This window comes from Bombyx mandarina, chromosome 19 (genome assembly GCF_030267445.1).
Source record: "Bombyx mandarina strain Sakado chromosome 19, ASM3026744v2".
NCBI lineage: Eukaryota > Metazoa > Arthropoda > Insecta > Lepidoptera > Bombycidae > Bombyx > Bombyx mandarina.
Window position 1 is genome coordinate 5,461,208 of NC_143225.1, and position 24,266 is coordinate 5,485,473.

At 37.1% G+C, this 24,266-nt stretch overlaps 2 protein-coding genes across 2 annotated transcripts in view; one reads left to right on the forward strand and one right to left on the reverse strand.

Annotated features, from left to right (window-relative positions):
• LOC114241727 (follistatin-A) overlaps nucleotides 1-24,266 on the reverse strand; it is a 60,061-nt gene that overhangs the window by 13,952 nt on the left and 21,843 nt on the right. Inside the window, exons 2-3 of the mRNA XM_089735102.1 lie at nucleotides 12,471-12,662; nucleotides 3,933-4,142 (exon numbers count right to left, since the gene is read on the reverse strand). Coding sequence (XP_089591228.1) covers nucleotides 3,933-4,142; nucleotides 12,471-12,662 — 402 coding nt within the window. The remainder of the gene's footprint in view (nucleotides 1-3,932; nucleotides 4,143-12,470; nucleotides 12,663-24,266) is intronic.
• On the forward strand, nucleotides 15,556-17,002 carry LOC149500825 (uncharacterized). The gene is made up of 2 exons (XM_089735137.1): nucleotides 15,556-15,774; nucleotides 16,813-17,002. The coding sequence occupies exons 1-2, from the start codon at nucleotides 15,556-15,558 to the stop codon at nucleotides 16,996-16,998; spliced, it is 405 nt and encodes a 134-aa protein (XP_089591263.1). The 3' UTR covers nucleotides 16,999-17,002.

Here is a 24,266-nt window from a genome sequence, read left to right on the forward strand (position 1 = left end):
TAGGGAAGATGTTTGGTGCTTTCCTAAAATCTGGAATTTCCTTATCGTGAAGATGAAAATAAAAATCAACAAAACGCAACAGCCCTCAAGAAACTGTTGGTTCGTTCTGTATGAAATAAAACCTAAAAAGAAAAAAAAGAGGTATTTTTTTATGAAATAGACGGTAGTCAGCTCTGTATTCAAATGTCGATAAGGTAGTGGTTTTTTCATAGCCATAAAAGATTCGATCTTCTTCTCGTGGTGGACTTCAACATTCAAATTTCAGTAGTTATGGATTCTGGTAACCAACCTCTTAACACTAGGCGACCTCATACATCCGATTGCGCTGATAAATAACCAGCAAAATCTAAATGTCAGTGAGTTAACACGTTTCCATTAGACACAAGTAGTCCTTGGGCGGTTAAAAAGATATTGTTATTAAACAGTTGCAAACCTACGCGAAATTCCATAAGCAAGATTATTCAAAAATGAAACATATGTCTTTGCAAATTAGAACCATTCGGTATCTAAATAGAAGTTCGAAGCCACTACTTGAGATCTCCGAAGATCACGCGTTTCGCTAATCACACCATTCGAAACAGTCTAATGATTTATTTTAAATTCACTATTGAAATTGTTTGCATTTTGTTTTTCATAGTCGGTGAACTGTTGTCAATGGTAATAATGTTTTTTTTTAATTTATAATCTGTGACAGATCATTGGAGATTTTCAAGGGTCATCCTTTTTTTTTCTAGCCGGATCCCGAATCTCCTGCGAGGTCCCTGCGCCAGGGGAGTAGGAGGGGTATGTGGGATTTGACAATCTGCAGATATTTGGAGCTGACTGCGGGCCCAAGGATCTTTTTAGGGCCCTACCGCACTAAAATGACTCCCCTGCACTCTCATATCCGACGTTCGATCTACGCCCGGGATCAGAGCCTGGTCAGAGTAGAGGGATTCCCGCGATCAGCACTATAACCAGACTCGGTGTTCCGGGATACCTTGCTGGGTCAGAACCAGCATGCCGAGTCGAAACGCAATATACCGCCGACCGACATGTGTCATTCTAATTTATCGTAACTTATAACTAATATTGAACTATAACTTTTTAATTTGTACAGAAAAAAGAACTGTCGGTATTAAAACTAGTTTAACATATTTATCTTATTATGAGGGATAATCGCAGGCATATATTAGTTTATATCACTCAAAGAAACCTTGCGAGCCAGACAGAAAACACTTTAGAGTTTATTGATTCGCAAATATTACAGCATATGTTGTGTATGGTTTTTTAATTGCAATTAATTTGCATTGTTGAGTCATTGATTATTGATTTAAATAATACACACAAAGTTGGATTTAATATACGGGCCGTACTGAACCCGACAACGAAGACGAATAGTGGTTTTAATGATTACAGATATACATTCTCTAGCACAAATTGTTTGCATTTGAGTATACATTTAAAAAAAAAAACGAAAATTATGTAGAATATTTTGGGGCTGCTGTCACTTACGTTAGTGAAATAATTACGGCTCACTATGATTTATGCCAAAAGATTCGTTTTGTTTTAAATGGTTTTTGCACATTTTAATGTTATCAATAATAATAATAAAAAGGGTGCGTGTACTTATACGTACGCGCGTAAGAAGTTATACTTTATTTTTATTAAATTTATTTCTTTTTTTTTTTTATATTATATAATTAATAATAAATATTTAACATTAATAATTTGATAATATTTCATTGTCATTTATATTACTAAAAAATGAATGAATGCTAATAACACTTTTTTTACGAGTGTACATGCGCGAAAGTTCACCTGCGGCTATATTCAGACTCGCCAAGTTACGTCGGTCGTATTGTAATGAGCGATTTAGTGGGCAACTTCATTTCTGTTAATTTTGTGTCACGGTGCGCGCGCATCGTAAAATTTCACTATCATCAATTTTTCATAACGCGCCTAAAGAAGTATAACTTCAAAAACTCTTGCCCATATTTACATTCAAAATGAGTCAATAATAAAACAGAGAAAATGCGACACATAAATCAATTTAAATCTTGAGGTTATTATTCATTATGGTCGAATTTCAATCATTCGGCGTACACAAATCCAACTTTAAAACCAAAAATGTAGGTAGGTTTAGTTAATGAAAAATATTTTCTCTTTAACCCAATACTTTAGTTTCGTCTGTGGGAATGATTTCATTACAACATGTACTAAAGCGACTACATACTCAATATCTATAGGATTCACTATACTTATAGCTATTATAAAGATAAGTGCATAAACTATAATGTATCTTCATTATTGCATGCACTTATTCATGCAATAAAGGAGATTCCATTATTATACTACCATGCACTCCACTAGTTTATTATTGACACGTACTAAAAGCTTAATTACGAGCTACAATTTTCTAAAACGATCTCAAGCTGATATTTTATTCGAAATTCGTGTCGGAAACATGTAATAGAACTATCAAACGGTGATCTCGAAGAGACTGTTGTGACTATGTTCAAATCCCCCAAACAGGTATAATAATTTTTTTTCTAATGAATTACGCACTTAGTCTATATTCACGAAAATCTTCCACAATGTAGGAATAGCATGGTGTGATAAAAAACAAATAACAAAAAATAATTGAGAGGGTATTGTAAGCACCTATGCCTTGGCATCTCCATCCTGCCTATTTGAGATACAAGGTAGTTCCTACTACTTTGAGGAGTATCTAAATAATAATTCCGGAGTATCTAAAGATCCCTACCGAGAGGTAGCCATGCGTTCCGGCTATGAGGGCGGGGTGCCAACCCTCAAAGCCTTGACTTTAACTCTCAACTTTACTATACAAATGATACTTAGAGCTCATTTTTCGTCATATTTATTGGTATCCACTATGCATCGCACCTGGTGGTTCGGTCGTGTAGTTTTTATTGGTGGTTACTTCATGGATCATTGACTGCGTGTTGCTAGGCGAGAAAACGTGTGCTCATATTTAATATGCTCATTGCGTGCAAAGCCGGTAGGTAGTAATTGAATGATAGGCATATTTATTGTTGTCTAATTATAGCTTTTATTATTAAATGTTTGGAGGTTTTTGCGCTTGTAAATTTGTTTTGTAAATATTGTCTGAAATATGACTGTCAAGATTGGTGTTTGAAATTTATTCTAATAGATTCGTTTTCACAGTGCAAGTTTATCAGGTTTACTTAGGGTATATAAATTTCTTAATTCCGTTTTGTACATTACTTGAATATGTTTATATCTTAATAGTTTAAGACAAAAAAAAAACAAATACATTACTCATGATCGAAAATAATTCCTTCTATTAAATATATCTTCATCGTAATGAAAGGTAATCATAGTAGGAAGTTGTATTTTTTCTGTATTATAGTTTCCTTCATTTTGTTAGGATCTCTTTCTATAAAATTTTGTAAAGTAATTTCGGCTTAAATCATATTGTAGTACCCTTAGGTATTATATGAAACAAAAAAGTGTACTTATTACCCTATGGTATTAGTATGATTTTTACCTTGAGGACTTTCTGGAAGGAACGCGAGGAGTGAAGTTTAGTGGTTTGTTATAATTTGTCTATTTAGTGTTTCTTCAGGTTTAAATGTGTAATAACGGTGGTTTATTAACTGTTTAATATCTGTGCACACAAAGTGCACAAATATGGGAAAGCGAAACAAAGCCGCTGGACGTAGCTTGTCGGGATTCTCCAAAAAACCCCTCTTAAAAAGTCTCAGTAAATAACCACCATTTTACTGAGATTATATTTCATCCCATATCATCTCATTTCATCTCAGTTGATTAATGTCTCAAATTAATGATCTTCATTTCATTTTACTCCTTATGATCATTTTTCATAAAACTAAGAATATAAATTAAAATAAGACTTGACTTAAAGGTCTTTGTTTCCAGGTCATAAAATCCCTTATTTTTTTTTTTACCTTGACAAGGTCCATGGTAATCTACGACCAAGTGCTTAGCTGGCTTGCGACAGGCTCGTCGACGTAATCTGCACAGCGAGCGGTAAGTCTGCCCGTCGTTGCCGCACACCGCGCTCACTCTGCGGCACGACGCCGCGCAAACACACTTGGCGCGACCGCCTCTCACCACGCAACGGCGTCCGGCGCCGCAAGACATTCCGGCACATGATTCTGTTAAAAAAATATAAGCGTGTTAAATTGTTGTATGTTTTCAAAACCAAAACTACAAGGTTGAATTTTATAAAAATACAGTCTTTTAGTTAATTATTTTAAATCATCGTAGGTACCCCTTAATCGCATAGATATCAGAATCAATTAATTTTAATATACGAGAAAGCATATCTTGATGTTTTTCGAGGTGCACCTAATAAATTAGCCTTTGAAAATTTTATCAGTTTTTTTTTTCGTAAGTTGCAAGTCAGAGCTAGGTTCTAAATGTTGTAAGCGTACTATTTCGAAACAGAGGACGGGAAGGTAACTAGAAAGTACTACCCCTCGAGGTTACTAGAAGAGGTAGAAAAAAAAAAGATACCATTTTACTAATTTGGTCCTTTAAGCAGCAGAAGGTTGCGATAACCGTTATATATAGCAATTGAGACTTCGACCACGGGTCTCAAGATGGATGTGGGTTTATGTTCAGACCTCTATGGGCTCCAATGACCTCCTGCCATACCATACCAGGAATGACGAGAGCTTACATCTACTCAGATCATTTTGAGACAGTCGACCCGGGGTATTTGATAACAGTGGAGACAATGAAAAAGTCATTAAGACAATATAGTCGTTTACTATTACTGTCACTGCCATTTTCGGTAGCGTTTCCTAATACGTCCTATATTATAATAGTTTTATTCTTATTTCATATTAACTGTTTGTTATATTATTTACAACAAATTACTGAATTGCATTAAATCACTGAAGTAGGAAACCTATGGAAATGAAACGTCAACAAAAAATTCGTGCCACTGTGACGTCATCTGGCCACAAAACATGGCGGTTTTAGTGCTGCCCAGAAGATTTTAATGTTAGTAGGTTTTATCGATAAACGTTCTTGGCTCATTTTATTTTAAATATTGTTGAGTATGAATGTATTTGTAGAATTTATACTTTAATAGGAAGTAAGTATATTGTTATGTGCAAAGATAATGTGATTTAGATATTATGTGAAATCTAAGACGAGTTCGTGCTTCAAATTTGCCAAGTAAACGATATGACGACTTTTAAAATTTGCTACACTGATTTTATAAAGTTGTCGTTTGCCGCAAAACATAAAGATATGGCGTAGTACAGTGCCATCTGCCCGTTTCTAGGATGCTGAATGTTATCGTATTTTGAGTACGTGTTTTTCTTAGACTATTACAATATATTTTAATTGTTTTGCTGACTCTTAAGTCCGTAACACACTACCACAGCGCACCTCAAGGAAGGTGCGCCGCACCATTTGAATCACTTTCGCTTGAGAGTGATTCAAATTTTAAACTTATCAAGGGACCGCCTGATAAAAAAAAACACCTACAGAACATTTATTCGTTAATAAAATTACAAACGTCATTCTTTATGACTTCCTCTCTAAAATCACTTAATTATTAAATATTTAACGAATTTACAATAGTGTTTTACTCACTGCGGAATAAAACTATTTTATTTAAATAGTTCCGAAGAGATTTTGTCGGTAGCCTTTTTGCCGAAATATCTAAGCAGAATGTCTAAATATGTTTTGATGACATATTTTAAAGAGGTATTTATGATTAGTGTCATGATCAATAGATTCCGACCGAAAAATGGTGTCCGATTTTTCGGATGAGGGCTCCATAATGAATTTAAATATATATAGATAATAGTTTTGGGGCATCGGCTTTCTTTTGATCCTATAAAATATGTTTTAATTATTATTTTTGTATGTTTTAAGCATGATAAAATAAGAAAATTTATATAAGCAATCATATTAAGTCGATATCAAAGTCAATAAATAATGTACAACCCAAAACAGACGGCCGAACTGACGTGACAATGACATTTGGCGCGCTAAACATGGCGGATTTTCGGCCTCATTAGACGGAGACGGAGACATTTACGTATATTCATGTTTCATTTTATGTACGCACTGAAATACTGTTATATTGTTTTCCTGCGAGTTAAAGTGCTGAGTAAGAACGAGATAGATATATGTTTATGTGTGTGCCTTCAAAATGGGTGCTATTTATATAAGCAATTGTACGTATAGAACAATATGTCGTGTCCCTACTATATAGGTCTATGCATTAAATGAATTACCGTACAATGGGGTAAATAGGGACAAAATCGACCTTCAGATTGAATTTTAAAATAGTTCCAAATAAATAGTCACTGCTCAACCAAAGAAATAAGTTGAGTCTTGAACGTACCTAGGTGATAAAAACCGTTACATTATTTTAATTATTCATTTTAAAGAAATAATCGGTAAAATAATGGCCGTCCCAATTTACCCAGCGTCCGGGGTAAATTGACACGGTTAAGGGTTAAATTGGGATATTTGTAAGGGTTGTCAACTCGCAGTACTGCGATATATAGGTAGGTGCCATATAATTATTTATATGGACCCAAATGATGAATACAATCCATAATTTAAGCACAATACACAACATAGTGTAAATTAAGCTGGTTTCTATTCCGAAGCGATGTGACGTGAATGATAATCAACAATACAATGATCAAAAAAAGTACGTGCATGTTATATTTTAGAAAATTATTATTTAATTTCCTTAAAAATCACAACTCTGGACCAAAATCATAAAATAGAATAAAAAATAGAAAACAAAAGGACTGGAAATGCATTAATACAATTTTATTTAATCAACATTTTCAAAATGATCTTTGAGCAAGAGTAAGATATCAGGTGAATAAGATAAAAAAACAGCTTTATCTGATTACTGCCAATAATAACAAAAATAAAAGAAATTATTTCTAAGCTAAATAACTAAACTCAATTAATTCACTCACTCATAATTGGATATCTCGGATTTTTAATTAATGTTACATTTAAAATCTGAGGCCTGTTTTTATTTGTGTGTGTTCGTTGTGAATGTTAACAAAATCATGATTCGACGCGTGAATAGATTCTGAAATATCAAAAGTTTTGATTCGATTGAGTTCTTTTAACTTTTAATTTTTTTTATTGCTATAAAGAACATACGACCGTGCAGATATTACAAGGTAAATGTCGCGAAAAAAAGTAATTATATATATACTTTTCTTTTACCTATAATACTTACATAAACTAACTGATAAACACATTAACCTTCTTTACATCACGCAATTAAGTGATAGTATAGGCTAAAAAATCTATTATAAGATATCAGTGACAACCCTAACAAGCCATCCCTATTTTGTCTTTTGGCGTTCCAATTTTGTGTTTTCTCGTCCCTAATTTTTCCAGTCTCGTTTCAAATTACCCTACATACGTCCCAATTTTCCCCAAAAAGAAAGGAAAAAATATACATTTTTTATTTTGTCGAAATATTGTATTTAAAATAAGAATATTGCAACTTACCGTTTGTTGTGGTATTTCCAGGTGTATTAAAAACTTATATAAACTGTGATCTTATTGAAAAAACAACGATAATATTACTTTTTTTAAAAGTTCTGTAAGCTGTTTTAAAACGCCCTTTTCAACCACTATTTTAAATTTAATTTGACGAATTTTTGGGACCAACTTAACTCATATTTAGTACTTCCATAGTTAACTTGGTTTTTCTTCTATACATTGATAAATATTAACATAAACAAAATTAGGTAGATTCCGTGTTACAGGTACTTTGAGAATCTTCCGCAGGTTTGTCCCAATTTACCCCAGGATCCCAATTTACCCCATGTCATGGTAGTTATGCAACTGTCAACTGTCAACAAATTCACGTCAATCTGCTTTTCATAGGTATGCCCTGCTCTATTAATTGATACTAGAGGTCCCGCAGTAGTCGAAATTCTATAACTATAATTAATTGGAATTATAAGTTTGTACACTATTATGATTGTATTTTATACTTCTATAATCACAAATTTCGCCAAGACTACACTATAAAAAATATTAACAAAGAAAAACAATATTTAATCTATTCTCAATTTGACAACAGACGCCAAGAACAAAAGTTTGGCAATAAATCACAATAAATAGTATGCATGCGTGTGTGCGTCAAATACATGGTATGTAGTGTGTGTAATGCTTTCTTTATTGATTTATTGCATCTTTTATACATTATTTAAAAAAAATATTAGGATTGTGCACTTCTTCTTTATATTCTCTATAAGTGTGGAAAATTTCATACTCCTCCGTCCGCGCAATTTTCGTAAAAAGGGATACAAAGTTTTTGCTTCACGTATTAATATATAGATAAAATTATTCAGTAGGAGCTATTCTGGTAAACAAACGTGAAAGCTTCGGTGCAACAATACGAGCTTAAATAACAAATAGAAATCATTGCCAAAACAATTCGTTTGTACGTAAAATTATAGTGATATTTGAATCGGGAGATGAATTCTTGTCGTGCTGCCAAAGCATTCCGTCTCCTACGTATGCGTATGCCTATCCTGTACTGACTATCGTAAAAAGCACTCGACGCCAAGCTATTGTTGAAAATGCACGTGGTTAAGTATTAAATATTATAAAAATAATATATATTTTTAGGACACTAAAATCTCGATGCGAATATATTTTACAATGAAATGTTTATGAATTTAAAGAAATAATTAGTATCATATTTTTTTAAATACCACACGTAGTCGTAAAGTTAGGAAGGTAATTGTTATCGAATGAAATTGGGACAACTGGTGACACTTATGGCTTACTTTACTGTGCATATAAGTGTAAAGGGTTTGTTGAAACTGTTTCCTAAAACGAAGATTGAATAATATTTGTACGAATATCCTGATATAACATTATAAAGATCACGTTCTAAAAATTTTATTTTATGAGTTGTTTTTTCTTATGAGCAACACTTGATGCTTATACATTTATAAAAAATACATTACTTATATTGCAAATTCATGATTTTTTTATAATATTGTTTTGAAGTTAAGTGAAATGCATATGACGCAAATTTTTTTATTGCATAGATGAGTGAACGAGCTCATAGAGCACCTGGTGTTAAGTGGTTACCGGAGCCCATAGACATCTATAACATAAATGCCACCACCCACCTTGAGATATGAATTCTAAAGTCTCAATTTAGCTACAACGGCTGCCTCGCCCTTCAGACCGAAACGCATTACTGCTTCACGGCAGAAATAGGAAGGGTGGTGGTACCTACCCGTGGAGACTCACAAGAGGTTCTACTACGAGTATTTAAAAGGAGCCAGTTTTATTTCATTACGCAATGTTATTCTTATGGAGAACTATATTTTGAAAGTAAAGCCAAAATGAAGATCTTCCACTGTGCGCGTGAAATTGCTCGGTAGAATAATGTCCTGAACTTTCATTGTACGGAACTTGAAAATATGGATGTTTATCTTGAAAATATTGTTAGCACGATCTAGGCCTTTGTCAACTATCTTCTGTTCTGTCATAACCTAGCCGCTAAAATATTTTCGGGTGCCAGAAAATTTTATATGAAGCGAAAAAAATATTTTCAAAACAAACTACTTTCATACTTTTATGCAAGTATTTAGATTGTCCGGATTTTAATTTAGCGCCATAACAAAAGCTGCACTACAATAGAATTATTCTCGAACAGCACACATTCTATTCATTACCCAACAAAAGTACCTTACATAAAATGTTTTCAATCGTTTGTTCATAACAATCAATACGCTGGTTCACAGCGGTTTTATCTAACTAGGTCTTTCCGCATTGCTCCACCTTTTATCAATCAATACATTAAACATAATTACATGCAATAAATTACAGAAATAGACGTAATAATAATAACAATAAAGTCACCTACATTATTGACATTGCAGTCCCGAATACCTACAACATTCAAAAAACTTTTACAGAAAAAAGTTTACATAGCCCCAATAATAATCTCAACCACTGGAGTTGTCCCAAACCACATCCACAACAGCTTAAAGCTTCTAGATTTAAAAGATAACATATTTATTTCACTACAAAAAGCAGATATACTAAATACATGCAGAATAGTGAGAAAGTTCCTGCAGCTTGAAGAATACTACACGTAATAAAAGCCTAAGAACTCATAGCTACTGTATGTTACTTGGCCAAAAGCCCGTATATACAGTTCTGCCGGCTCTGTCGACAGACTGGGCTGAGAAAGGGAAAACCTATAATAATAAATAATAATAATAATAATAATAAGTCTTTTATTTCCCATCTAGAAACCTAAATATTACATCTAAATATTCTCAACCATATATGACTCCCACATTCAGATCCAATTCCATTGCCGTTCACTTTTCCTCGACAGGAACCCCTATTTGGGTATAGGCCTCCTCCAGCTTAATCCAATTTAAATAGACGTACACATATGTAAATAAGCCATTTATTAGTTTAAACTTATGACTAATAGATTTGTCAAACGATTAAAATGATGTTAGGCATCCCGACTGATTTTATTGGAAGCATGGTTTCAGAAAGCATCTTGAAACCGGGTCTGTCCCGAAACGAAAGCAAATGTTAATACTGATCCCCAATACACAATACTGATTGAGTAAGCAATATTACAATTAAATAATAATAATTTTCGAGCGACGGGCATCCGGCTGCTACTTTCACTTACCATTGCTAGTTCATAAAATACGATCTAATATACTGTACAACGAATTTCATTGACTGCCTACTATGACGGTACTATATTTTATTCATGGTTTTGAGGCCTGTATCCACTGTCTCTATAGTGGATACTTTTATTTATTTATTTTTTATTGCTTAGATGGGTGGACGAGCTCACAGTCCACCTGGTGTTAAGTGGTCACTGAAGCCCATAGACGTCTACAACGTAAATGCGCCACCCATCTTGAGATATAAGTTCTAAGGTCTCAACTATAGTTACAACGGCTGCCCCACCCTTCAAACCGAAACGCATTACTGCTTCACAGCAGAAATAGGCAGGGTGGTGGTACCTACCCGCGCGGACTCACAAGAGGTCCTACCACCAGTAAACTAACAACCGTTGTTACTAACAACCCTTTTATTTCTTGGAAATGAATATTGAGAATCTTTTATCATTTATGACTTCCACTGAACGGAAATTCTGCAATTATAATTATACGACCCAAATAGACAAATAACAGTTCGGTTATTTTAACTTTGATGTTTGGTATGTAGCGCGTCATTGTGACTTGTTAAAAAAACACACACAAGTATTCCAAATTTTTTTACCATCTACCCTCCGGCTCTGGTATAAACTCCAATTCTACGGTCTTTCGGGGTCCTTCTTTAAACGAGATTTCAAAATAATTCTGGGCAACGGTTTATGTGGGCCCCTAACGTTCCCAATATCCACGTCCACCGATGAACTCTCACGATCAGGCGAACCGTAAGATCGAACGCCTTGAAAAGGTAAAAACAGTATTTGGTTTGCATCGTTGATGTGTTCAGGAATTTTATAATCTGGTTCTGTTGAAGTTCAAACGTTCACTTAATGCATGCCGTACCATGTGTTGACGTAAATTCAATTTTAAAACAGATAAAAACATCAACTACCACGAATAAACCAATATAAGCGCAATAAAAATGAAAACTTTTAACACAGTATACGGTAGAACTGAATGGCTTTTATATTTAGTCGCGTATAAAAAAGTAAGACGTAAAATACACATTCGAATTACTATCGTGTGCGAGGCGAAGAATTTAGGATTGTTTTCACTCGTATCTTCAGTAAGTTATGACGTTATAAAATTCAGGGAGTTATAAAATTTATTTAAAATTTCTTTAAATTTTTTATTTAAAACGAAACCTGAACACAAGTATATTACACTAATGTGACAAACACAGTATAGGTTTATTACAGTACTGTGATTTTTTATTAATAATTATCATTTACCGTTTCGTAAAGTCTATTTTGAATCAGGGCTGATATTAGTATACATATTTCAATAATTTAGTATTCTCCGATGAAATTTGTGTGCTATCAATATTGTGTTTGTTGTTGTTTTAATATGAATTACATCATATTAAAATTGATTTACTAAATCAAGAACAGATACAAAAATGGTTTTAAATCTATTTCACCACGGTTATAGGTCTTTAATTTCTTTTCGGAACAAAACAAACAAACCGTTCTTTTTTAAGAAAAATATTTTGTTATGCAAAACTATTTGTATCTGTGTGCTTAGTGCGAGTTTTTTAACGTTCTCGATAGCGTAAAAGTTAACGCAATTTTGTAAGCAGTTGGAACAGCGCCCCTAGCGGCAAACGTAGGCAAACGATCCTATTCGCTACAAATATTAGCTAACTTTTACGCTATCGAGAACGTTTAAAAACTCGCACTAACACACAGATTTCGGACCACCAAATCTAAATTCAAACTTGGCGTAATAAATTTAAAAGAGTCTGGATGTAATATTTACCTGCACAAGCATTACACGGTAGTCCTCCCGAGAGAACCTTGTGGAAGAATATTTCGCCGCTATCGTAATCCTTGGGGCTCCAGGCGGCGGGAGATCGAGAGGCCCCAGTACAGCATTCAGCGCGGGTCATGCGCAACGCAGACACTGAACTGCAGCGCCCGGCGCGGTCCATTCCCACCCAGCAGATCCCGGCTAAGCAAAAACATATTCTATGTAATCAATGTTACTAGTGGTCCCGCCGTAGTCGAAACTCGACTAAAATTATTGAAATTATAATTTTGAACATTATTATGGTTCTATTGTCAAAGACTATTATACTAATCACAGATTTCGCCAAGACTACACTATAGAAAAATATTAATAAAGACTGGACTACAGCAATGCCAGGGGCAGAGCCAAGCCGCTGCCTTTTCTTATTTTTTTATTGCTTAGATGGGTGGACGAGCTCACAGCCCACCTGGTTTTAAGTGGTTTTAACTGGAGCCCATAGACATCTACAACGTAAATGCGCTACCCACCTTGAAATATAAGTTCTAAGGTCTCAGTATAGTTACAACGGCTGCCCCACCCTTCAAACCGAAACGCGTTACTGCTTCACGGCAGAAATAGGCAGGGCGGTGGTACCTACCCGTGCGTACTCACAAGAGGTCCTACCAGGCCTACCAAATACGTGGGTGTAGAATAATTGTAAGTTTAGTACGGCTTATGAAAGCGGTAGCAGCGGCTTCGACAAATACGTAATGAGTAACGAAAATGGTATTTACTTCGGTTTTCGCGAGTCATAGACATAATTAAAACTTCTTTTACGGTTTAATCGCGTTTTTATAATGGTTCCAACGTTAACAATAGCTTAGGTGGTAGGACCTCTTGTGAGTCCGCGCGGGTAGGTACCACCGCCCTGCCTATTTCTGCCGTGAAGCAGTAATGCGTTTCGGTCTGAAGGGTAGGGCACCGTTGTAACTATACTGAGATCTTAGAACTTATATCTCAAGGTGGGTGGCGCATTTCCGTTGTAGATGTCTATGGGCTCCAGTAACCACTTAGCACCAGATGGGCTGTGAGCTCGTCCATCCATGTAAGCATTAAAAAAAATTATTAAAAAAATTACAGTTTTCGTGGTCAGGGACGGCTAAGGTATTTATTATTCATTGACATTGGAATATTGTGTTAACTACCTATTCTATTGTTCTATTTAAAAAAAGATCTAGACTGGGTGTAATTTCGCACCAAGCCATTTAATAGTGTCTCGAGGTTTGCCGAGAAGAAAATGTTATTAATTGTTTTGTTTTTGACTATTATGTCTATGTTTGCCTATTCGTGTTTTATAAGCTATCTTGTTTATTTTTAAGGCTGCTTTGAACCTTTTTGCATTCATTGGCACTTCCGAAAAGGTATCTGATTTAGTACCATCGACTTAGGATGGGTAGCGCGTGAGTAATTTCAATATTTTTTTACTGGTGGTAGGACATCTTGTGAGTCCGCACGGGTAGGTACCACAACCCGTGTTTCTGCCGTGAAGCAGTAAGCCCAGCAGGTTTGAAGGGTGGGGCAGCCGTTGTAACTATACTGAGACCTTAGAACTCATATCTCAAGGTGGGTGGTGGCATTTACGTTGTAGATGTCTATGGGCTCCGGTAACCACTTAACACCACGTGGGCTGTGAGCTCGTCCACCCATCTATACAATAAATAAAAAACGTTTTTATACTATAATGTACATATTTTTAAAAGTAATCGAGAGAGCTGCGGTATAACTAGTCAGGTCATAAGTATTGTCACACAGTAAAAACTTTTCTTTTAGAATGCTGGGGCCACAAAAAAGTTTATTGAATTCGAATTTCGAATTGTTCATGAAAATAAAAATATATGTCGTGGATAACGACTTTTAGTTGTCGTGGATAACGACTTTTAGTAATATTAAGACGGTGGTTTTGATTATTATTTTAAATGATGAGATGTTGTTTTGATAAATATCACAAAATGAAGGGTAGACTACGTAACGCCACAGTATAAAATGGCGGTACGTGGACAAAGTCGTGGCATTCCGTGTCAGACAGTCATGCAGGCCATATCGGACGGTCGGCCCGTCTCAGTCAGTAAGTCAGTCGGTCTGTCGGTATGTGCAACGAAACTGTCGGTTTATCCTGTCATTGTGAAAGTTGTGTGTGTTGAGTTTCACTAACTATTATTGAAAAGTTTTATTTACTAAACTGAGTTCAATCGAATACGAGTGATGACGAAACTATCGCTTAGCCATCCCTGACGTGAGCCGACATCAGAAGTGAGATCAGGACTCTACTCTCACTGGCGTGACGTGTTTGAACATGTTCGAAGTACAGCAAAAAAAACATGATGCAGATTAGAATACTAGTAGTGGTACGCCACAAGAGCGTGAATGCAGCATACGTAAGTCGTGTAATAACGTCTCTGTTACCTCGATGGAAGATCTGAGCCACGAAGAAATCGTCACATCTTACGTTCTGGCTCATGTTGCCCAGTTTGACTGTCGACTTCATCACATGGCATTTACTAGCGGAAATACAACACGTAACAAGCTATTGCAAGAAATTAAGGCAAGTGCAAATCTCAAGTGAAACTTCGATCGCAATAATGGATCTGTCATGACGAGTGGGTAGTTCCGACACGAATCGTTTTTAAGCCAATGACTTCTGCTAGAGTTACATGGCACTAGTGCAGTAAACTAGGACATGAGACTGTGAATTGTCGCTGAAATTTTAGAATCTACTAGATTCAATACCAATAACATTACACGTTCGATGACTTCGGGCTCCAACAAGCAAGCAAACAAGAAAGCAAGCAAGTTTCCGCGAGGAAGAAAAATTGACACATCTGAAGTCGTCGTGACCTGTAAGATAAGACGTCCGGTGCGTTCGTGTCTGGCGATGCGGCGATGTTCGGGTCCCGCTGGCGGATGCAAGTTTTTCTTGTGCGTGCTTGACAAGTGTTTGCGGTTGGCTTCCGCAGTGTGGGAGTAACATCGTGTAGGAGAGGTGGAACCCGCAAAATTGTAGTTTGCGTGGTGGCTGGTAAGATTTGTTGCGGTAAGAAGTTTACATGGTGGTAAAATGTCTTGTGAGTCTGCACAGGTAGCCGGAGGTGAGACTTCCGCGGTCGCGGCCCACCCAGTCCGCGAGAACCGGGCAGATCGCCTCGACGGTACGGAGGCCGGCCGACGGGTCCGCCAAACGACGAGACCACGGCTCCAGCACGGACTGCCGAGATTGGAGCCCCCGCGCTCCGGCTGCACTTGCGCTAGGGCGCGCCGCCTCGTAGGAGACTGTGAGGTATCCTTGAATAACTCTGACTGCGATCGCGCGCTGCCGGCGTCGCAGCGCGGCGACGTTCTTGGGGGTAAGGACGTGGCACCAGACGGGTGCTCCCTATAGTGCCATCGACCGCACGGGTACCATCACCCTGCCTATTTCTGCCGTGGGGCGGTGGTGTATTTCGGTTTGAGGGGTGGGGCAGCGGTTGTAACTATACTGAGACCTTGGGACTTCTATCTCAAGGTGTGTGGTGCGTTTGCGCTGTGGATGTCTATGGGTTCCAGTAGCCACTTAACACAGGGTGGGCTGTGAGCTCGTCCACACATTAAATCGAAGAGCGTAATCAAACGAAATTAGATACTAAATTTAAAGGGCCGTTTAAAGTAGTTGAAATGTTCGATGGTGACCGTTACACATTGAAAGCTTTAAATTCATGATAGGCTAAGAAAAACGCCAGCAGGTCACATACCAGTCGAGGTTGATGTAAATGATGATGATGAAGAGCAAGCTTAAATTGTGGTGAAAACTCGAGTAAGGATAGTCTATCGGCCGTATTGTGTTCGACCGTACCAGTAGCTATTACGTAGTCGTAGCCCGGTAGAAATCGGTGTCTCTTGAGGAAACTCAAGTAGTCCGTGGGTGCGCGGTGCGCGTTTGGCTCTGGCGGAGGTCGGGGTCTGTAAAGACCATCGTGTGTAGTCAGCGGGTGATGCACACGGGCGATCCACTCTGTGGATGCGCATCATGAGGGCAATTGCGATTGCTGGTCGGCTGGAGAGCCGTGGCGTTAGATATTTTTACTCGGAAGTTTTCTTTGATCTGAGTTCCTGTAAGCTATGCCTGATTTGTACAGAGTAAATTTGAAGTTTGATGAACGACTGTGGTACGTGCTCTGGCTGCTGAATAGTGAACTTTGTATACCCTATTGTTTGATTTGGTTAAAATGGTATTAAAACAGCTTAAAGCTTTGATGACTTTAAATTTTCCGATAAGTCGTAAAGTGTAGTCAGGAGTGATCGAGCGGAACAAGTGTTCTCGTGGATGTTTTGATTGTAGGTTAACCATCACACGAGGACGTGTACAATCAGGAAGGCGGTGTCGCAATCGACACGTGATTGCTGCAGCCAGTACGAGATATGGGACGCAAGCGCCGTCTGTCTGCGCTCGATGGGTCAACTATTCACCGGCCGAGCGGGGCGACGTGCCGGTAGCTGCGTAATATCTGGCAATTTTGGTAAATAAGAACAATCTGGTGAGTCGTATTTTTATTTGGATTCGGGTGCCGAATGCTCTCTTGTCAAAAAAAATCTATTAGTAGTAGCTTCATAATTCAGTCTCATAAAATGTTTGTTGTTTTGACTCAAAACTGTACGGAACAAATCCTATGCGATGGTTTATTGCTTACTTATTGTATGTCATGTACTACCTGATAGTTGTTTTAATCGGTTCAGTGAGATTGAGCATTCAGCGAAATAGAACACTTAAATCTAGTGTCCTTATTCGAAGCCCAGACTTGCGTTATTGATGACCAAGCTCGCGATGAGCTCATGGAATTGTTCTTGACAAGAAGTGCTAGAAGCCGTACATCTTTTGAAGTGAAAACTTCTTTAGAATCGTTGTGATTTCAAACCGGATGCAATAAGAGACACAAATACAAAAATGTGTAGGATGAAGCCAGCAAAGAATGAAACAGAAATATACAACATACTATTTAATACAGCGCCATCTGTGAGATTTTTAATACTAACGTGTGTATGAAAGCTCTTGTAGTGAATTTTAATTTAGGATTATACGTGAAATTAAAATATCAATTCACAGAGGGCGCTACCTTACAATTATTTACTAATGACAAAATTTTACATTTACTTAAGACGTTTAAGATAATTGTATTTTAATTTTGGAAGGTTTCACTTCTACCACGTGTGAATTGCACACATTTTGTTTTTTGTTTTTTATTGTTCTACCATAAGAATAACAGAGGCGAGCCCCTTCGAATTCTTTATAGTTCGCGTGCCATATCCCAAAAGGTTTTTACTTAAAATGATACTGAAAGTAAGAGATTAACTTTGACGAGACCAGAACATTGGAAATTTAGTAAAATTCGATGTCGAATTTTGTTGAAATGAAGACAGATTGCTTTAACTGGTAATAGAACCTATGATTACATAAGGTTGCCTCTAAGTAGTGCTACTGACGAGACTGATCAGTGAGGTGAGAGTATCTCCATCGATTGGTACAGCGGAGACCTGGGTCTCAATGGAGACTATTGTTGTGTTGGTCTACTAATGACCTTGACTCTATATTGTGAAGTGATGTGTATTGGTTTTACCATTTGTTTTAATGATAATGTGGGTGGCAATGTCACTAGCTGCGCCGGCAGCCAGGCCAGGAGCGTTCTATACGATTTTGTTGACACTAGTGATGTAGAAGATGTAGGATCAAATGACCACGATACAACTGACTGATTAAAGTAAGGATTTTGTTGTCCTATTTTGTGTGATTAGTAAAGAACAGTATTCAGTGTTATTTATGACTGGTAATTGAACACCTCGCTCGATTTAGGTGATGTGTTCGTTTTATTGCCGGATGGAGGCATTGCGATGTGTTTTATGGTTGAAGTGGGTACTGGATGGAAGTTCCACTTGCGTGCCGGATGGAGGCATTAGTATTTTGTGTTGAAGTTGTGTACCGGATGGAGGTCCCACTTATTTGCCGGATGGAGGCAATAAGTAGTTAAGAGCTACTCGATGGAGGTGGCACTTGAATTGGGTTATCGTCACTCGATATAGGTGGCATGAGTTACTCTCACTAGATGGAAGTAATTGTAGCGATAGTTTGTGGTTGATACAGAATACTGATGAAATACTGTTCAGATTGAGTTGTTTTGTAATAACTCGGGTTTCTAATGCTTATTGAGCATTAATGAAATTTTTCAGTTGTATAGTGTATCACTAATAATTGGGTAATTCTTGTTGAGAGCTAACGTTATGGTTTGTAATGAAAGGAATCCCAATCCTCAATCGTGAATGTATCAGGATTGGCCGAGACGAAACCTGTTTGATTTTGCAAAAAGGTTGTTTTTCTTGCAGGAGCGTCACACAGGGACGTGTGACATGTCAGAATGGCCGTGTCGTGGATAACGACTTTTAGTTGTCGTGGATAACGACTTTTAGTAATATTAAGACGGTGGTTTTGATTATTATTTTAAATGATGAGATGTTGTTTTGATAAATATCACAAAATGAAGGGTAGACTACGTAACGCCACAGTATAAAATGGCGGTACGTGGACAGAGTCGTGGCATTCCGTGTCAGACAGTCATGCAGGCCATATCGGACGGTCGGTCCGTCTCAGTCAGTAAGTCAGTCGGTCTGTCGGTATGTGCAACGAAACTGTCGGTTTATCCAGTCATTGTGAAAGTTGTGTGTGTTGAGTTTCACTAACTATTATTGAAAAGTTTTATTTACTAAACTGAGTTCAATCGAATAAACTGTTGGCCCTTCAGATGGGGTTAAGCACTTTTTGAATGCTCGTCTAATGGACCTGAGACTGACGAGATGCCGCGCTTTGTTGAAGCGGTACGCGGGAAAAAAAATCGGGAAATTCTTTTTTCGGATGAATTTTTTTTTTACCGTAGATGAGAGCTACAACAAACAAAATGATAAAGTGTACGCATACAGTAGTGAAGAAGCGAGCAACCGTATTCCGCGTGTCCAACGAGGTCATTTTCCATCCTCGCTCATGGTATGGTTCGGAGTTTCTTAGTGGGGCTTAACAGAGGTACATTTTTGTGAGAAAGGTGTAAAAACGAATGCAGTTGTGTATCAAAATACAGTCCTGACGAACCTTGTGGAACCTATTTCTCATACCATGTTCAATAACAGGCACTGGGTATTCCAACAAGATTCGGCGCCAGCTCATAAAGCAAAGAGCACACAAGACTGGCTGGCGGCGCGTGAAATCTACTTCATCCGGCACGAAGACTGGCCCCCCTCCAGTCCAGATTTGAATCCGTTAGATTACAAGATATGGCAACACTTGGAGGAAAAGACGTGCTCAAAGCCTCATCCCAATTTGGAGTCACTCAAAACATTCTTGATTAAGGCAGCCGCCGATATTGACATGGACCTCGTTCGTGCTGCGATAGACGACTGGCCGCGCAGATTGAAGGCCTGTATTCAAAATCACGGAGGTCATTTTGAATAAACTTTAGTGTCATAAGAATCTATGTTTTGTTAAGTTCATTTTGGTATATGAATGATTACATAATGAATAAACTTGTTTCAATTATTTTACATTAAACATGTGACAGAATTTATGACCTGACTAGGTAAGTATGTCTTGGTCAAACATAAGCGTTTATTAATATTTTTATCAATAATCTAAAGTAACGTAGGCTCGGCGATTATATTTCACAGAATAACATTTATCACGAAGTTTTCGTATATATTGAAAATATAAAATAAAAATGTACATTAAATCCTGTCCATTAGCATTTTGCGTAAGCACAGTAGTCAAGTTCCGGAAAGAATACAGCAAAAAAACGTAAAACAAAAAATGAAGGCAGATTAACGTAAAGCTGAGATATGTTTAACACTAAGTATGTTTTCCAACAGACCCATACAAAAAGTAACAATTTTGTAAATTGTATTATTTAAATCAATTGTGAGCATATTATAATTGATTCTTCCCACAAAACTCAAATAAAATAATTAAAAAATACTTATTAAATATCCAATCTAGTATCTATCTGTGTTATCTGCTTACACTGATTTCACAATGGCAAAGTCTATGAATATAATTCGAGTCTAGATCGTAATCTTTTCTCGTCTTTTGTGTATTATTATGCTGATCTCTTGTACTACGACAGCTCGCGTGAGGAGTTGTTCTGTATGCTTACGTAATAGCGTCTTAATCGCATAGGATATCGTTCTCAATCCGTGTATTTAAATAAGAACATCGCCTTTGCGTTGTCCGTTGATAATAACACTACCCCATCTCTTTCCATGGGTGTTATACAAAGCGATTAACTCGAGAAACGGCAACAGCATTCTCTGGTCAGTATACTTATCTGCGTGAAACTGACCAGTTATCGTTTTGTCGGGTTCGACGAGTAAATTAACCCACGGACACAGCCCACTGAGTTTCTCGCCGGATCTTCTCAGTGGGTCGCGTTTCCGATCCGGTGTTAGATTCTGCGGAGCACGACTCTCGCTAGGATTCGTGTTAGCAACGTCGTCAGGTTTAAGCCCCGTGAGCTCACCTACTAGTTAAGGTTACGCTGAAATAGCCTCTCAAGGCTATCAGCTTAGGTAGGACAAAAAAAGTGAAACTGAAATAATCCCTTAGGCTACCAGCGAATAGGTGCGGAAAAAAAAAAAGTATTATACTAGCGTACTGCGATAGTTTACCGCATTTACTAGGGGTAGGGCAAATTGTATGCTCGCACGGGTGGGCTCCAGCAGGAAAGGTGGGGCAGCCGTTATACAATTGAGACTACGAGCTAATAACATCTGAAGAAGGGTGACAAATTCCCGTTGTGATATCTACAGGCTCTGTAACTATTTAACTCGTTCTTCCGTTTTCATCATTAATCAAGATTGCCTTTGTGAATTTTATTCTGAATTGTGACCTATGGTGAAAAGTTAATCTCTACAAGGCTAATGAAACGTAATTGATTGGTTATGACTTCATGGCGTGCTTCAATAAAGGTTTTTGAGATCCGTTAACATCAATAACAGTAGATGTGATATCATGAAAAACTTCGAACGAAGACGGTGAAACCATCAGAGTACCAGCCTAATCACATAGCAGACCAGACAACTAACGTTCTCCTGTTTTGTCGCACTAGCGAAAAATAGCCACGTTCATATTTTTTCTTCAATTAGTGCTTCTCAATATTCCTATTTATGTTCACAGAATGCGAAACAAATTATCATTCCCGACTTTGTAGTGCCCGGATTTGCACAAGCATAAATGATCTTGCTTCGAGGTGTCAGATTCATTTAGACAATGAGGCTCATACACTGATTAAATACTCAAAATTGTGTTGTTTTAAAAAATATTTGTTTGCATTTTTCCTGTAGCGTTGTTACCGTTTCTGCTTGGTTATTTAATTAGGATTTTGAAGTTCTCATTTTATGATGAATCTCTCGTCTAATATGAAATTATTTTTAAAGATAATGTTTTTTTGTACAAATAAATATACTGATATTTACATGTTACATTTTACAACGTATCAAATTAATTAAGTAAATCGGATAGAATTAATTATGAATAAATTAGAAGTGATAATTTCATTTAAAACAAGTCTAAATATAATTTAAGTCTTAAACTTTAATATCTCTATGTAACATTTTACGATCGTATATCACTTTATAATATGTGTCCTCAAGTTTAGATGTTTAATTAGTTGAGAAGTAATTTAGGGTACATATAATATAAATGTCAAACGATAATAATAAAAAAACGCGTTATACTCGTATTACGCACGTTTAGAGACATCGAATGATCACATGACAGTCAGATCAAGATTTTTTATATACCTATTTTTTTCCATGGCCCGTATATTTCATTTCGCTAATAGTTTTATGATGAGAAGAGTTTCTTGGTTCCCATAAAGCTGACTTCAAGAAACTAAAATAGATTTATGAAAAGATTACTTTAATTTTCTGTATACTAAGCCGCAACTTCATAGATATAAAGAGTAAAGACCTACTATAAAATGGACAGGGGAAGCCCTTTACATACATACGTCTTTTCATTAAGCGTCAGATAGGCAACGGTATTTTTTATCCTCCGACCGAGAGTTTGTAGGCAGCGGCTTGGCTCTGCCCCTGGCATTGCTGAAGTCCATGGGCGACGGTAACCACTCACCATCAGTTGGGCCGTATGCTCGTCTGCCTACAAGGGCAATAAAAAAAAAAAGTATTTTTATTGCTTAGATAGGAAACTGTTATTATAAATTACATCTACGCATGCTTTCAAAGTTGAATTTGAATTCGAAAGTCTGTAAAAGCCATTGGAAATTATAGTCTAAAATATTTTCATACTTTGCAGACAACTGTCTTCATCTCATGATTCCGACAAGGAATGGACAGAGGCAATCGGTTTTGTATACTAAATAATCGTTAGCTTTTGTGCCTATGAACGTTCTATGAGTCGATTTAAAATATCCTATAGTCAGTTCCGAGGTATGGCCAGCAAGAACTGAATGAAGAGAGCCGTCTGGGCTCAGCTTTCAAATTGGTAGAGGCCTTTGTAAAGCACCACTGGAAGACTATGGGCTTATGATGATTCAATCCCTTAAATAAAACCCACTGAATTTGTCACCGGAAGTTTTCCGTGGGTTGCGATTTAGATCCAGTGATAGAAAGTTCTTTTGGGCTGAGCGTTGTGACCTCGTTTAGTCAAAGTGAAGTCACATAGGCAGGCAAAACAAAATATAAAATAGATCAGTGAGCTTAAGCTGTCTTCCAAATGATCGAGGCTTGTTCTAAAATCGGTTTAAAACTGTAACGCTATATGAAAATCGTTTTACACGTGTTTACTACTTTAACTGTAATAAAAGTGTTCGAGGGTATGGAATATATCCAGACTAAACAAATTGGGAACAGATGTATTCAGCGCGTCTGGTCTTGTACTACATACATGTACATGTGCTTTTTCTTTCGTTCTCACAACTAAATAAGCATTGGGTGATTCAAATTTTTCTAGAGAAATATCGGAACTGTTTACGAATTGTATATTTATTTTGTTTAAAAGTTTTTTTTCGAGCTTAATTTCATAGATCTTTGAATGGGCACACTTGGCACTTATCTGTGAATATAAATATATTAGTGGATATGGAAAAAAAAACTGTACCTTATATTAAATTTGATTTGAAATATATTGATTTATTTTATTTACAAATAAATGTTTTCTAGTAAATTATTTGAATGATTTGAGTAATAGTATTATTCCAAGCAAACACCTTGTATGAATAGTATAACAAGAAGCGTCAGAACGCTACTTGGAAAAAGCGGCGCGACACGATAACCCTCCAGGTAACGGGTAAATGCAAAACCGCCGTCACCCAAAATATGTCTTGTCGGACCCCCGGATCCACTCTCGGTGCTTTTAGGCCTCTCAAGCACCGGTCACCGGCCTCGTCGAGCTCGTCGATTACGTCGAAGAGTTCGAAAAGCGAACTAGCCCATAAACACAGCCCACTGAGTTTCTCGCCAGATCTTCTCAGTGGACCCTTCTCAGTTTGCGACCCGGTAGTGGATTCAGCGTACTCTGCTCTTGCTAGGGCCAGTGTTAGCAATTCTTCAGGTTGAGCCGTGAGCTCACTTACCCGTCCGCGCGTGGCTAGAATAGCCTCTTAGGCTACAAGAAATAGGTAGGGACAAAAATAATTGGTATTCAATTTCATTTATTTACCTTTCAATTATGGCAAACTTCGATTGCTGCTAGACAGGGCATATATTTTTTTAAAGTTTTTACTCTTTGCTTCAGACAAATGTATA